Source organism: Panthera onca, chromosome A1 (genome assembly GCF_046562875.1).
Source record: "Panthera onca isolate mPanOnc1 chromosome A1, mPanOnc1 haplotype 2, whole genome shotgun sequence".
Lineage (NCBI taxonomy): Eukaryota > Metazoa > Chordata > Mammalia > Carnivora > Felidae > Panthera > Panthera onca.
In genome coordinates, this window is record NC_138339.1 from 167,449,454 (window position 1) to 167,462,981 (window position 13,528).

General features: G+C 40.8%; 1 protein-coding gene across 3 annotated transcripts; it reads left to right on the top strand.

Moving 5' to 3' along the window:
* Nucleotides 1-1,978: 1,978 nt before the first annotated feature.
* TEX30 (testis expressed 30) lies at nt 1,979-8,766 on the top strand. Of its 3 annotated transcripts, none has more exons than XM_060636732.2 (7): nt 1,979-2,091; nt 2,813-3,124; nt 5,385-5,458; nt 5,925-6,155; nt 6,927-6,978; nt 7,486-7,691; nt 8,303-8,766. In XM_060636732.2, exons 3-7 carry the CDS (start codon nt 5,444-5,446, stop codon nt 8,474-8,476), a joined length of 678 nt encoding a protein of 225 aa, XP_060492715.1. In that variant the 5' UTR covers nt 1,979-2,091; nt 2,813-3,124; nt 5,385-5,443; the 3' UTR covers nt 8,477-8,766. The 3 variants fall into 3 exon arrangements, with proteins under 3 accessions (XP_060492715.1, XP_060492716.1, XP_060492717.1); XM_060636733.2 differs by having other exon boundaries at nt 1,980-2,091; nt 2,603-3,124; XM_060636734.2 differs by lacking the exon at nt 2,813-3,124 and having other exon boundaries at nt 1,981-2,091.
* The last annotated feature ends 4,762 nt before the right edge of the window (nt 8,767-13,528 follow it).

Sequence of the window (13,528 nt, forward strand, 5' to 3'; positions counted from 1 at the left end):
CTATGGTACTGTCACAAAAGGATACACAGAGCAATGGAACAGGATAGAAAACCCAGAAATGGTCAACTAATATTCGACAAAGCAGGAAAGGATATACAATGGAAAAATGACAGTCTCTTCAATAAGTGGTGTTGGAAAAAATGGACAGCAACATGGAAAAGAATGAAACTGGACTACTTTCCTACACTACACACAAAATAAATTCAAAATGGATGAAAGATCTAAATGTGAGACGGGAAACCATCAAAATCCTAGAGAGTACAGGCAGCAACCTCTCTGACTTTGGTTGTACCAATTTTGTACTAGGCACCTCTCCAGAGGCAAGGGAAACAAAGCAAATATGAATTAGTGGGACTTCATCAAGATAAAAAGCTTTTGCACAGCAAAAGAAACAATCAGCAAAACTAAAAGACAACCTTTGGAATGGGAGAAAATATTTACAAATGACATTTCGGATAAAGGGTTAGTATCCAAAGCTAATCAAACACAACACCCAAAAAATAAATAATCCAGTTAAGAAATGGGCAAAAGACACAGACAGACATTTTTCCAGAGAAGACAGACATACAGACGTCTAACAGACACAGAAAAAGATGCTCAACATCACTCATTATCAGGGAAATACAAATCAAAACTACAATGAGATATCACCTCACACCTGTGAGAATTGCTAAAATTAACAACACAGAAAACAGCAGGTGTTGGCAAGGATGTGGAAAAAGGGGAGCCCTCTTGCACTGTTGGTGAAAATACAAACTGATGCAGCCACTCTGGAAAATAGTATGGAGGTGCCTCAGAAAGTTAAACACAGAACTACCCTTTGATCCAGCAATTGCACTACTAGGTATTTACCCAAAGGATACAAAGATACTGATTCAAAGGGATACATGCACCATGATGTTTATAGCATCATTATGAACAATAGCCAAATTATGGAAATATCCCAAATGTCCATCGACTGATGAATGGATAAAGAAGATGTGGTATGTGTATATACAATGGAATATTACTCAGCCATAAAAAAAATGAAATGTTGACAGTTGCAGTGTGTGGATGGAGCTAGAGTATATTACGCTAAGCGAAATAAGTCAGGACAGAGAAAGACAAATACCCTATGGTTTCACTCATTTGTGGAATTTAAGAACAGATAAACATAGGGGGAAAGAGAGAGGCAAACCATAAAACACACTCTTGATTACAGGGCACAAACGGAGTGTTGCTGAAGAGGAAGCGGATGGGAGATGATCTAATGGGTGATGCTCATAAGGAGGGCACTTATTATGAATACTGGGTGTTAAGTGCAAGTTATGAATCACTAAATTCTATTTCTGAAATGAATACGACAGTATATGTTAGCTAACTGGAATTTGAATAAAAACTTGAAACAAAAAATATGTGTAAACAATATAAAACCTTAGCGGTCATTGTAAGGCTTTGGCTTTAGTTATGAGACAGATGGGAAGCCTCTGGAAGGTTTGGAGAAGGTGTTTACATTTGAACAGGGTCTAGTTGGTTGCTGAATTGTTCAAGTAGCAAAGAGGTGGAAGTAAAGGTGGAAACAAGAGACCATCTAGTAGACTCTTTCTTTAATCCAGGCAGAATTGATAGGCGTGGGGGGTGGGGGTTCCGACCAGTCTGGCAGAAGTATGAGAAGTGGTTGGATTTTGTATATATTTGCAAATAGAGTCAACAGCACTGGCCGATTGTTTGGTGTGAGAAAATGAATAATCAGAGTTGACTCCACGTTCATTGACCTGTGCCACTGTTGAAATGGAGCGGCTGGGACACGGGGAACGGTCCAGCGTGGAGGGAGTCATTGGGTGAAGCAGGGACTGGAAGTCACTCACCACCCACCACCAGCTTGTTAGCGAGCAACCCCCCGCCCCAGTCACCCGGAAGCGGCCGGAAAACTCCCGCTCCCGGCGTGCCCTACGCGCCGGCCCGCGCGCCCGGGGGGGCGGGGTCTGCGCGCGCGTGCGCCGATGCGAAACGGGCTGGCGGGTGCGGCGAGGCGGTCGCTTCGAGCGTGGTAGTTTGTTCCGTGAAGGGAGTGCGGACGGCTAGGCGGTCTCGGCCACCTTCCCGGGCCCGGTAAGTGCGGCGGCGGCGGTTGGCGCCGCTGGGTGGGGGACGGCCTCCAGAGGAAGGTGCTGGCGCGCCTGGCGGCCCCGTCTGAAAATTAAAGCTCGCGGCCGTCGCCCCTCGACGGCTGCTGGTCGCCTCCGTGAGGCGTTGGGTGTAAGTGCGGTGCCCGCGGGCCCGACCGCCGGGGTTTCGCCCTCCTGGCCGCTGGGGAGGTCGCAGTGAGGGGACGGCTCGGGCGGGCGGGGAGAGCCGAAGCGGCCGGAGCTGTGTGAGGGGGTCGCGCCGGGCCCCGGGGGCGGGGGGCGGCCACCGCGCACCCCGCGCACGCGCGCCGGTTGAGTGCACGAGAAGGTTCTCACAGGTGCCTTGGAACCCTAAATTCTTGGCGGGGGTGGGGGGGGTCGCTCCGAATTTCTTCCCTGGTCCCGCGTGCTGTCTGGTGTGCACCCACCCGGCCAGGTCATTGGCCCCCGGAAGACTTGAACTCTTCACGTATTTGCTCGCCCGTGACCTCCAGCGCACCGCTGTGGACACACTGGACGATGCCCGCGCAGTTTTTCGGTTGGAAGTTGGGGTGGTCGTGGCGTGTTGGTCCTTGAGCACGAGATGTGATCGCCTCTTGCGCCCCCGGTATTCGTGGTCGTCGTACAAGTCCCTCCGGAATGCTCGCGAAGTACGGAGACTGCAGATTCGTCCTCAGTGTATCCCTGTGGCTCTCCTTTTACAGTTGAAGACCTTGGGGCAGAGCCAGACTGCTGCCCTGCCCTGCCCCGCCCTGTCCGAATGCGAAACCAGAGGTCGTAACCCAGACTGCGGAGACCGGGTTGCACCGTATCCCACAACAGTTTCGTTGGTAACCGAAGTAGCCGGTGGAGAACAAGGGCACCAGCTGTGAGGAGTGGACTGTTATCCGGAAACCTGGCAGGCCGTAGAGTTTCTCCGAAAGAACCCAAACATCCAGGTGGTTTCGGGACAGTAGAGCATTCTAGGCCAAGAAAGTGGATTGAATACTGGCTCCTGGAATCTCACTAAAATTACGGTAAAGGGTTTTTTTTTTTTTTTTTAGAAGACTTAAATTCAAATGATGGAGAGAATGGGAAAGGAAACGATAGCAGTAAAGTAGTGGGGTCCGGAAGGCAAATGTTCTTAGCAAACAGCGTAATTCTAAACCTGCAGCAAGGAACAGTGTGGAACAATTGAATACAAAACACACAAACTGGCAGCTGCCAGCGAAGGAAGTGGTGTTGGGGGTGCGCCTAGGTGAAATCTGTTGCAGAGGTAGTTAGATGTGCACATCTCCTTCCCGGTTTCACACTGTCGGGTGACTGCCTTCTCCCACTAGAAGGCGGGAGGCTCTTGGGAGAACAGAGGACGGGAGCTTTGAACCAGGGGACCTCAGGCACAGTTAACTAGGGGGCTGTGTTTATGAAGGGAGGGACGCTGAAGCCTGAAGTCCTTTATTCTCCTCCTCCCACTGAAACGCCAGGATTTTTGTAGCCAGACCGATTCCCCTCAGGCTCAAGTCAGAATACTTTTCTGCACACATAACACACACGTGTGGAAAGATAGTAAGTGGGTCACAGTGGGGGCGCCTGGGAGGCTCAGTCCGTTAAGCGCCCGACTCTTGATTTCGCCGCAGGTCCTGACCTCATGGGGTCAGGGGGTGATCAAGCCCTCCCATCAGGCTGTATGCTGAGCATGGAGCCTGCTTGCGATTCTCTCCTCCTCTCTCTGCCCCCTTCCCCCCACCCCTGCAAACAAACCTTAAAAAAAAATAAGTTGGTCACAGTGGTTACTTCTGGGAAAGGAAACTCCATGGCTGGAGGAAAAGAATGTGAGGAGGGTTAACTATTTACATGTTTATCCTTTAAAAATTTTGTAACATATGCAAATATTACCTATTCAGTGAATATACCCTTTGATACAGCAGTTCCTCTCCCACAAAGTTATTAAAATTGGTCTACACACGTGAGAAAATAAGGTGCATATCATTCATTGCAGTATTTTAGTAAAGATTAGAATCAGTGTCAGTGATGGTTGGTGAAATACATCATGCACAACCTTCCCCTGGGATATTCTGCAGCCATAAAACAATGAAAGAAGCTCATTGTATAGAGAAAAGAGTAAACAAAAGATGTATGTTAGGTGGTGGGGGATTCAGAAAAATATGAGTTTATTAAAAAAAGGAGGGGTGTGTGTGTATATATGTATAAAATATCTGGAAAGATACGGAAGAAGCAGGTAATATTGGTTGACTTTGGAGAAGGGATCTGGGTAGCAAGGCAAAAATGGAACGAGGGACACTTCACTGTATATTTTTGGTACCTTTTGAACTTTGAACTCTGTTATTATCTCTATTCCATGAATGAATGAATAAATGTTAACAGGAAAAAATAGATGGATAATGGAGATCTTGGTGTTGGTTATACCTTGAATAATAAGAGATCTCTTCCATAGGAAGGAATGCTGTGTAACAGTCCCCAGATCTCAGTGGCCTAACATTTCATGCTCTTGGGTTCTTCAGGCCAGCATTTTTGGTTCTTCAGTGGCTTAGATCTTGGCTGGATGAGGCTGGACTCCAGACTTTACTTTCGGGTTCATATCTGCTGCAGCGTGTTATCTTTGTTCTGGGACCCAGGCTGAAAAAGCAAAAATACCTGGAACATTCTTTTCTCATGACTGGGGATGGGAGTTCAAGGGGGCTTCTGGAAATTTGCTATGTGCCAGCTCAAAGTGGCACATTACAACTTTCGCATATATTTCGTTAGTTAATGTAGTGTCTCATAGTCAAGGCCCAAATCAGTAGGGTGGAGATGTATGTACAGTACATATTGGGACGCTCTGCAAAGTCACCTGACAAAAGGTGTGGATACATACTTCTCTTGCAGGGTAGGAAGAAGAACTGAATGATGATAAGGAAATAAGTTAATGGAAAGATACTGTGAAATTAAGTTAAAGATAGTTGGTTGAAAATAAAGATGCTTAGGGAAAAAATATGCATATATGCCAAGATACATTCTACTTTGGTATGAATTTTGTTAAGATTTCCATGTCAAGGTATCATATTGGCTTTTCTTGTATAACATCTGCCATTCCCACACCTGGCCCTGTAACCAATTCTGGGTGCCCATGGTTTTAGGAACCTTGGAAGTAATTGAGTAATGCATATGTAAAGGCACCAGTTCTTAGAGAAGTAGTTCTAAATGTGTTTATTTCAGCTGCTGAATGTGTTCATTCGTACTTCTTATGTCATGTCCATGTCTGCCAACCCACCGTTCACAACAGAATCTTCTTTTCAGGGAGATGTCCTTTGCTTCTCAGATGTAATGCACTTTAAGTTTGTTACTCAACAGTGAAAATGAATCATACAGAGGTAATACATATTTTCATATGTTCTGCATCTTCAGGGTTCCTTTTTTTTTTTTTTTTTTTAAGTCATGTGGCTCCAGAGTAATTTTCTTATTTTCAATTTGTACTGTGGTAGACAGTAACATTAGTGGTTAAGAGTAAGGACTTTTGGAGCAAACTACCTGAGTTTGAATCCTAGCTAGTAGCTATGTAACCTGGGCAAATTACTTAACCTATGTGCCTCCGTTTTCTCATCTATAAAATGGAGGTGATAATAGTACCTTATAGAATTATTAGGAAGGTTAAATAAGTTAATACATATAAAGCACTTACAGTACTTGACAATAAGTACTTAAATATTAGCTATTGTTAATAGTGCTTTTTATTTAGAGGCCATGTGAATCATGGGTCTCACAAAACAAACATAGTTGTTCAGTTGTCTGAATAGGCAAGGAAGTAATTTTTGATCCCTTTATTCTCTTGAATTCCAGGTTAAATTAAAAATACCTTTTGGAAATAAATTACTAGATGCTGTTTGTTTGGTACCTAACAAGAGCTTAACATACGGAATAATTCTTACACATGGAGCGTCAGGAGATATGAATCTTCCTCATTTGATGTCACTGGCATCCCATCTTGCATCTCATGGGTTTTTTTGCCTGAGATTTACCTGTAAAGGCCTTAATATTGTACATAGAATTAAGGCATATAAATCAGTTTTGGTAAGAAAATTTCTTTATATTTACTTGTAACAATTCTGTTGTAAAATTCTTAATACATTTAAGACAAATTCTATTTATTTTAAAAAACTTTTAATGAATATTCTTAGAAACTCAATAGTACCTGAAAGCTGTATAATGGATTTCTCTTTTTTGCTGTCAGTTTCCATGGAGATGAATGCTCACATCATAAATATCCTATGGTACTGCCAAGGGAAGCTATTTGTGATATAATAATTTTCTTACTGGAATGACATAACTTCAGATTATATAGTTCTGAATATTTGCCTACCATACTATGAATGTACAAATAAATATAGCACAGTTTGAAACTAAAATCCCTGGATAAAACAAAGTTGAAATTTTTTTAATCCAGATTATTTCAAACTTGATAGATTTTTCAGGGCTTTAAATTAGACGTTAGCGTTATTAAATTCTGTATCAGTTGGAAGCTTTTACTGGCTTCTTTTTTTAATGTAATTCTTAAAAATATTTAAGTACCTAAATCTTGAATTTTTTAGACTGGTGAAGTGATTTTTTTTTTTTTTTTTTCTCACTTACTTGCCTGTATTACCCAGGATATGATTTGATAGTGACAGCATGATTGGAAATGCAAAGAACTGGTTACCTCTTTCAAGAAGACTCCCTTAAGATTTTATGGTTGTCTTTACAAAGATTTTCATACATTTCAGTAATGATGGGAAATATATGTTGGTTTTCCAGTCGAATATTTTATAGGAGAAGAATTGATAATTTTTTGGTTGGTTTTTCTAGAATTACCTAAAGACCTTAGGAGAATACAAATTGACAGGTGTTTTCCTTGGCGGTAAGTTATAATACTTGCTTTTAAATTTACTAATACTAATATAGGAACAGGTAATCAAGAATTAAAATTAATTGATGACAGGAAGCTAATTTAAGGATTTTTTGTTTTGTTTTGGTAAGTCACTTTCTTGTATAATATCAAGGTACTTTATATGTTTAAAGTAGATTTAAACCTCATAGATATGTATTGTAACCCAAAGATCTCTCCTTTTATTTATATCTCTGAGTCACCCTCTGTAAAATGATTCCTTCACAAGGATCTTTAAGTATTCTTCAGAAAAAGAATTCCTTTTTTTTTTTTTTTTTTTGACTTAGGATCATTTTTAGCTCTATATAAGGAAGCTATAGATGTCCATTATGGGTATCACAGCTTGTTAATTGCCACCTTTTGGAGTTAAGTGATGCAGTTATGGATGAACAGTAAATGAAATCTAATTTGCCATATTATCACCACTTCTTTATATGAATGTTTATATATCAAACTGAACTTAATTTTAATTGATTTTAGGTCGTTCAATGGGCTCAAGAGCAGCTGCTTCTGTAATGTGCCATATTGAGCCAGATGATGCTGATGCTTTTGTTCGAGGTCTCATTTGTATTTCTTACCCACTGCACCATCCAAAGCAGCAACATAAACTTAGAGATGAAGATCTCTATCGTATAAAAGATCCTGTATTGTTTGTGTCAGGTTCAGCAGATGAAATGTGTGAAAAGGTGATTTACAACTTGATGTTTGTGTAAATGAGAGAGTGAATGAAAGACAATTATCTTGGGAACAAGATCTTACCTGCAGCTTTCAGTCTCTTTAAAAGGTGCTGATTGGAGTAATGTTAGTTTTGTGACTTAGTTACCTGTTGCTTTGGAGAACCGAGAAATATAAGCATACTGACAGAATTCATCTGCCTGGAAAGAGTTGCTAAATGGATTGACTCTTACTTGGGAATGAAAGATTAATATCTGAATCTTGTGTTTTGGGGATTACTAAACTATACATTTGTTTTTATCATTTCAACATTCAAGCAGCCTCTTCAATTATAAAATTGACTCTTGAGAAAAAGTTAATAACTTGTACATGTTACTATATATTGCCAATAATGAGTACTTGATCTGTTTGTGGTATTGCTGTAACTGAGACGTAGACTGCCCCTTCTGTGGACATTTCTTTGCATATTCCATTGCCTCGAAAGTTGTCTGTAGAGTAAGTATTTAATAAATATTTAGTGAACGGATGCCAGTATAGGCGGTGCAGGAAAGAGAGAGAGAATCATTATTAAACACTAAAAAGAGCATTATTAGTCTAGTATCTTCTTCTTTTTTTCCTTTAGAACTTGTTGGAGAAAGTGGCACAGAAAATGCAAGCTCCCAATAAAATCCACTGGATTGAGAAGGCAAACCATTCCATGGCAGTGAAAGGACGTTCAACAAATGATGTTTTCAAAGAAATAAATACACAGATTTTGTTTTGGATCCAGGAAATCACTGAAATGGACAAGAAATAATTGTATTTAGCTAAAAGCCATGTTATTTTGGATACAAATACAGTTCATTTGATAAAGAACAGCATACCTCTCGCATTATGAGATATTTCAGATGAATTTAATGTTCCCCCATTTTTAAAACATGTTTTAATTGTGAAATTAATGTTCTCTACAAAATATCTTTTGAAAGCACTGTTATAGTTGTATAAAGATGATGTACAAATACTGAAGGTGGTCTACATATAATTTATTTTCATTAATATAGTTAAGTTTTGAAAAAAATTAAACATTTGAATTTTGTTACACTAGAACTTTTGTCTTATTTTCTGTGCAACTGAGAAAGTAGTCTAATTTTGCAGAGCAGTGTCTTTAAAAAAGGAAAATAAGCATTACATTACTGTGCTGAGTGTGGTCAGTTTTATAGAATGTATACACTCATTCACCTAATCTTTTAAATCTCAGTTAAGGGATAGAAGGGAAGATGCATTTTCAAATATGGGGACCCTGAACATTGTTTTTGGAAAGAAGTAACAACTTTCATTCAAGAAAGGTTTACCGGGGGCACCTGGGTGGTTTAGTCGGTTAAGCGTCTGATTTCAGCTCGAGTCATGATCTTGTAGTTTGTGAGTTTGAGCCCTGCATTGGGCTCTGTGCTGGCAGCTCAGAGCCTGGAGCCTGCTTCAGAGTCTGTGTCTCCCTCTCTCTCTACCCCTCCTTCACCCACGCTCTCTCTCTCTCTCTCCCTCAAAAATAAATAAACATTAAAAAAGTAAATGTTTACTGAAGGCCTGTTACAGGCGAAGCTTGATTGGGTTTGCAAAGATGAGTAAATACTTCTAGCTTAACTATAACAGAGGAACTTGATGTCTCGACCTCTCCGAATAAGGGGAGAATGAAATAAGGACTAACATCTGTGCCGTATCTAGGCAGACTTAGGGCACTTCATTTTGTCTTAGGAAGTTCAGTCAATACCTGGACTGGACTTGGAATGGTGTTGAGTTAATATATTAAAAACACAGTGTCCGTGTTTCCTACGACGGGCACAAAATGTGATGGGGCTGATGTGTAAGTTTGTAGTGAAGGGTGTTTTTCTATAGTAATATACTCTTTTTTTCCTGGCCTCTCTACTGCTCTAATATTAGGCCCTTCAGACAGCCTCAAGGTGGATTGGACAGCTTGCTGACTTTTGAGGTCCCTCATTCTCTGGTGGGGTCCATGGATTTTAATTATTTGTTAATTTTTCTCAATAGTGCATAAAGAACAGAAACCTGGGTAACAGTGTCCAAATTGTTTATATTACAGAGTGAAATTACATACCACTATGAAATCAAAATGTCAATGTCACTCAGGATATAATAGTTACTTTTTGACTAAATTTCTTAAACGAGACTTAAAAAAAATTTTTTTTTAACATTTATTATTGAGAGAGAGAGAGAGCATGAGGATGGGAGGAGGGGCAGAGAGAGGAGGAGACACAGAATCCAAAGCAGGCTCCAGGCTCTGAGCTGTCAGCACAGAGCCCGACGCGGGGCTTGAACTCACAAACTGCAAGATCATGACCTGAGCCAAAGTCAAACACTCAACCAACCAACTGAGCCACCTAAGCACCCCTGACAAGGCTTAAATTTTAAAAAAATAGTACATAGTACATAATCATTGCTTAACATTTGAAACTTTAAAACACTACTGATATCAAGGTATTATAAACACATAAAACACATCCAGAGCTGACATATAATTATGGTCTACAAACAAATACAAATCAATTGGGAAATATTAATATTAAAAGTCAGAAATAAAACTAATGGGAAAATAAAAAGGAAAACTTATTATAGAGCAGACCATAACATAAAAAGGACAGTGAAGAAGGTTAAAAGGTTACTAACCAGGCTACGTAGTCATATTTGTTTGCAAATTAAACTATAGGGATAATATAGGTGACCAAAGATACTACATCAAACATAGAGATGACGTATATGGTCTTTTAAAGTTGATTTTTCCGTGAGTTACTCGTAAGAAACTTCCTGATTGGTGAAATAGCTTGTCATCTGAGAGTTGTGTACCAGGGCAGGGCTGGGGAGTGTACAGCTCCCAGAGAGATGAATGGTATGTCTAGGGCTGGAATGAAATTTTGTGAAAAGGGCCCAGCTGCTCCTCACAGATTTGCCATGTCTTGCAGGGAAAAGTTTGAGATTATGGTTAAAGAGCTGTCCTGGCACCGCCTCTGGTGGGCACCCTCAATAGCACGACCACTACCTAGACCAGTAGTTCTCCACCAGTAATGATCTGGCCCCCTAAGGGACGTTGGCAACGTCTGGGAACTTTTGGTGGTTATGGCTGGGGTGGCGGTGCTACTGGCATCCGATAGGCGGAGGAAAGGGATGCGGCCAGCAGTCTAATGCGCATGGCAGCCAGCCGTAACAAAGCAGGATCTGATCCACAATGTCCGTGGTTTCCAGGTGGAGAACCTGGGGGTTATCTTGAAATCCTTTCTCCCTCACCATTAGCTTTTCTACCCCCTTCCAAATCCATTTGTTCCTTATAAATACGTTGCCAGATCATGAGTTTTCAGTGTCTGATTCTGTCATCTCTCTTGTTTATGCTGCCATTACTCTTAATCCAGGCCGTCACCAGTTCTCATCTGTATAACAGCAGTCACCTAACTGATTTTCCTATTTTGTGATCTTGCTTCAACAAACCAATTGACACCCTCAAGTCAAAAACTATGTTGATGGATCTCCAAAAGTGACTACTAAGGTTGAAATTCTTGGTTCAAAGCTCTTCACAATAGGTCCTATCAACATTGTAGCCTGATTTCCCCCATACTATGAACCTGGACAACACTGCACAGCCCTGCACAGCGCTCCGGTTAACCTGGACAACACAAAGTTTTGGAACAAGGCTTTATGCCTCGTCTTCCTGAAACTTTCTTGTTGGTCCTCACCTGTTATCAAATCCTCCTCATCCTTTAACATGCTAATATTCTCTTTCCCCCTTCACAGCTTTTTTTTTTGAATTACTCCAACCAAGTAGCCCTCCCTGGAACTCATGTAGTATCTTCCTCTCTGTTCACAAGCTGCCTTTTCAGTAAATTACTGGCATATTTGCACATCACAAATACCCCATGTCAGGGAATGATTTTCACTGATCTTTGTATCCATAGAGCCCGTTTTAGTTGTTCAGTGCCTTACATATTCATTATTGAATATTTGTTGTAATTGAACTAAGATATTTATAAAGGGAGAATTTCTAACCACTATGAGCAATCCCTGGTTTTATATTGCTGTTTTATACACCTATTATTGGGACTTTTTCCTGATACATAAAAAAGGAAAAGCCTAGGGGCACCTGGGTGGCTCAGTCGATTAAGTGTCTGACTTCGACTCAGGTCATGATCTCACGGTTTGTGGGTTCAAGCCCCGCGTCAGGCTCTGTGCTGGCAGCTTGGAGCCTGGAGCCTGCTTCAGATTCTGTGTCTCCCTCTCTCTCTCTGCCCCTCCCCTGCTCATGCTCTGTCTCTCTCTCTCTCTCTCTAAAATAGATAATGTAAAAAAAATTTTTTTAAAAAAAGGAAAAGCTTAGTTTCACAATGTCCAAATAGTGTGAAGAATGTGACCTTGGTACATATAATAGATATTTTAAAACTTAAACAGAATTTTTTGGAGTGTTCTCTTGTGTCTATGTTCCTATTAGTGATGGAATTTCTCTGGTGTTCATTATTTTATTTTTTTATTGTCTTCATAATTTTAAGAAATAAATCCAGTTTAGCACTTTACTTTTTATGCAGTTTACTTGAGATTAACACAGGAATAGGTTTCTGGCGTAAAGGACATCAGTGTCTACACTCAGAATTAGGTGACTATTTTTTTTTTTAAGTTTATTTTTGGGAGAAAGTGTGTGAGTAGGGGAAGGGGCAGAGAGAGAGGGAGAGAGAGAATCCCAAGCAGGTTCTGTGCCATCAGTGCAGAGCCCGACACGGCTCGAATTCACGAACCGTGAGATCATGACCTGAGCTGAAACCAAGAGTCGGACGCTTAACTAACTGAACCACCCAGGCGCCCCTAGTAGGCAAGCCCATAGGAACAAACATGACAGAGCTCTAAAGGAGGATATTCTTTACCTCTTGCACATTCCCCATCAGCATGAGCGGTTCCTTGTCAGTTCTTACAGAGCTAGTCTGAAGCATACTAATCAGGGATTCAGTGCCATAAAGCTCTGCAAGGTCTCAGGAACTGTAAAGTGTTAAGACATTGAGTACTGTTTACAGTAGTTCACATTAAATGAGTTAGAGAATGCCTGCTGTCGGGCAAGAGAAATTGAGTCTGCCTTCTAGACTTTGAGGGAAAGTGAGCAGTACTTAAACCTGGCTCTTAAATACATGCGAATTCTGACATCAGGAAGCCTCACAAGGAGCCGTTCTTTGGAATCAGGAGAGATAGGGCAAAAAGGGAATTCACCACCAGACGATTCCAGAATGTACCTTTGGTTTTCAGCATGTAACAGTAGATTCTTGAGGAACATTGCTAACAGGCCCCTCTGGCAAAAAAGTATAAAATGAGATGTTCTATTTTAAGAAAACAAAATCAGGCAGGCCCATAAGAGACAGACAATAATATCTCACCCAGTGACAGTGAGACATACTAAAAAATGATTTGGTATCTGTCTGAAACTCAAACTGCAGCATTTCCTTTAGTTTTTTGTTCTGTTTTTTACTAACTCTGTCAACAGTACATTCATATTTTCCTAACCACAAGCACAAAATGCAGTATTCCTGGTGGTACTAGAAAATGGCTATGTCTAATTCAAGTTTGTTCTGCATTTTTTGAATTACAGAGTAGTAATCAACTGTACGAAGGGATTGTTTATAGAATTATGTTTTCTTTTTGTGAAATTAATAAAGGATTATTTACAATTTTTAAATTTAAAAAACTACTAAAGCACCAAACATGTCTCACTAGGGAGCTTTCATTATTGCTAAGGTAAGTTGATATGAGCTCAGTTGAATACCCACTATGACACGTGCTGTGCTTAGGCCCAGACCCGTCACTGCTGCTGCACTTGATCAAGGCAATG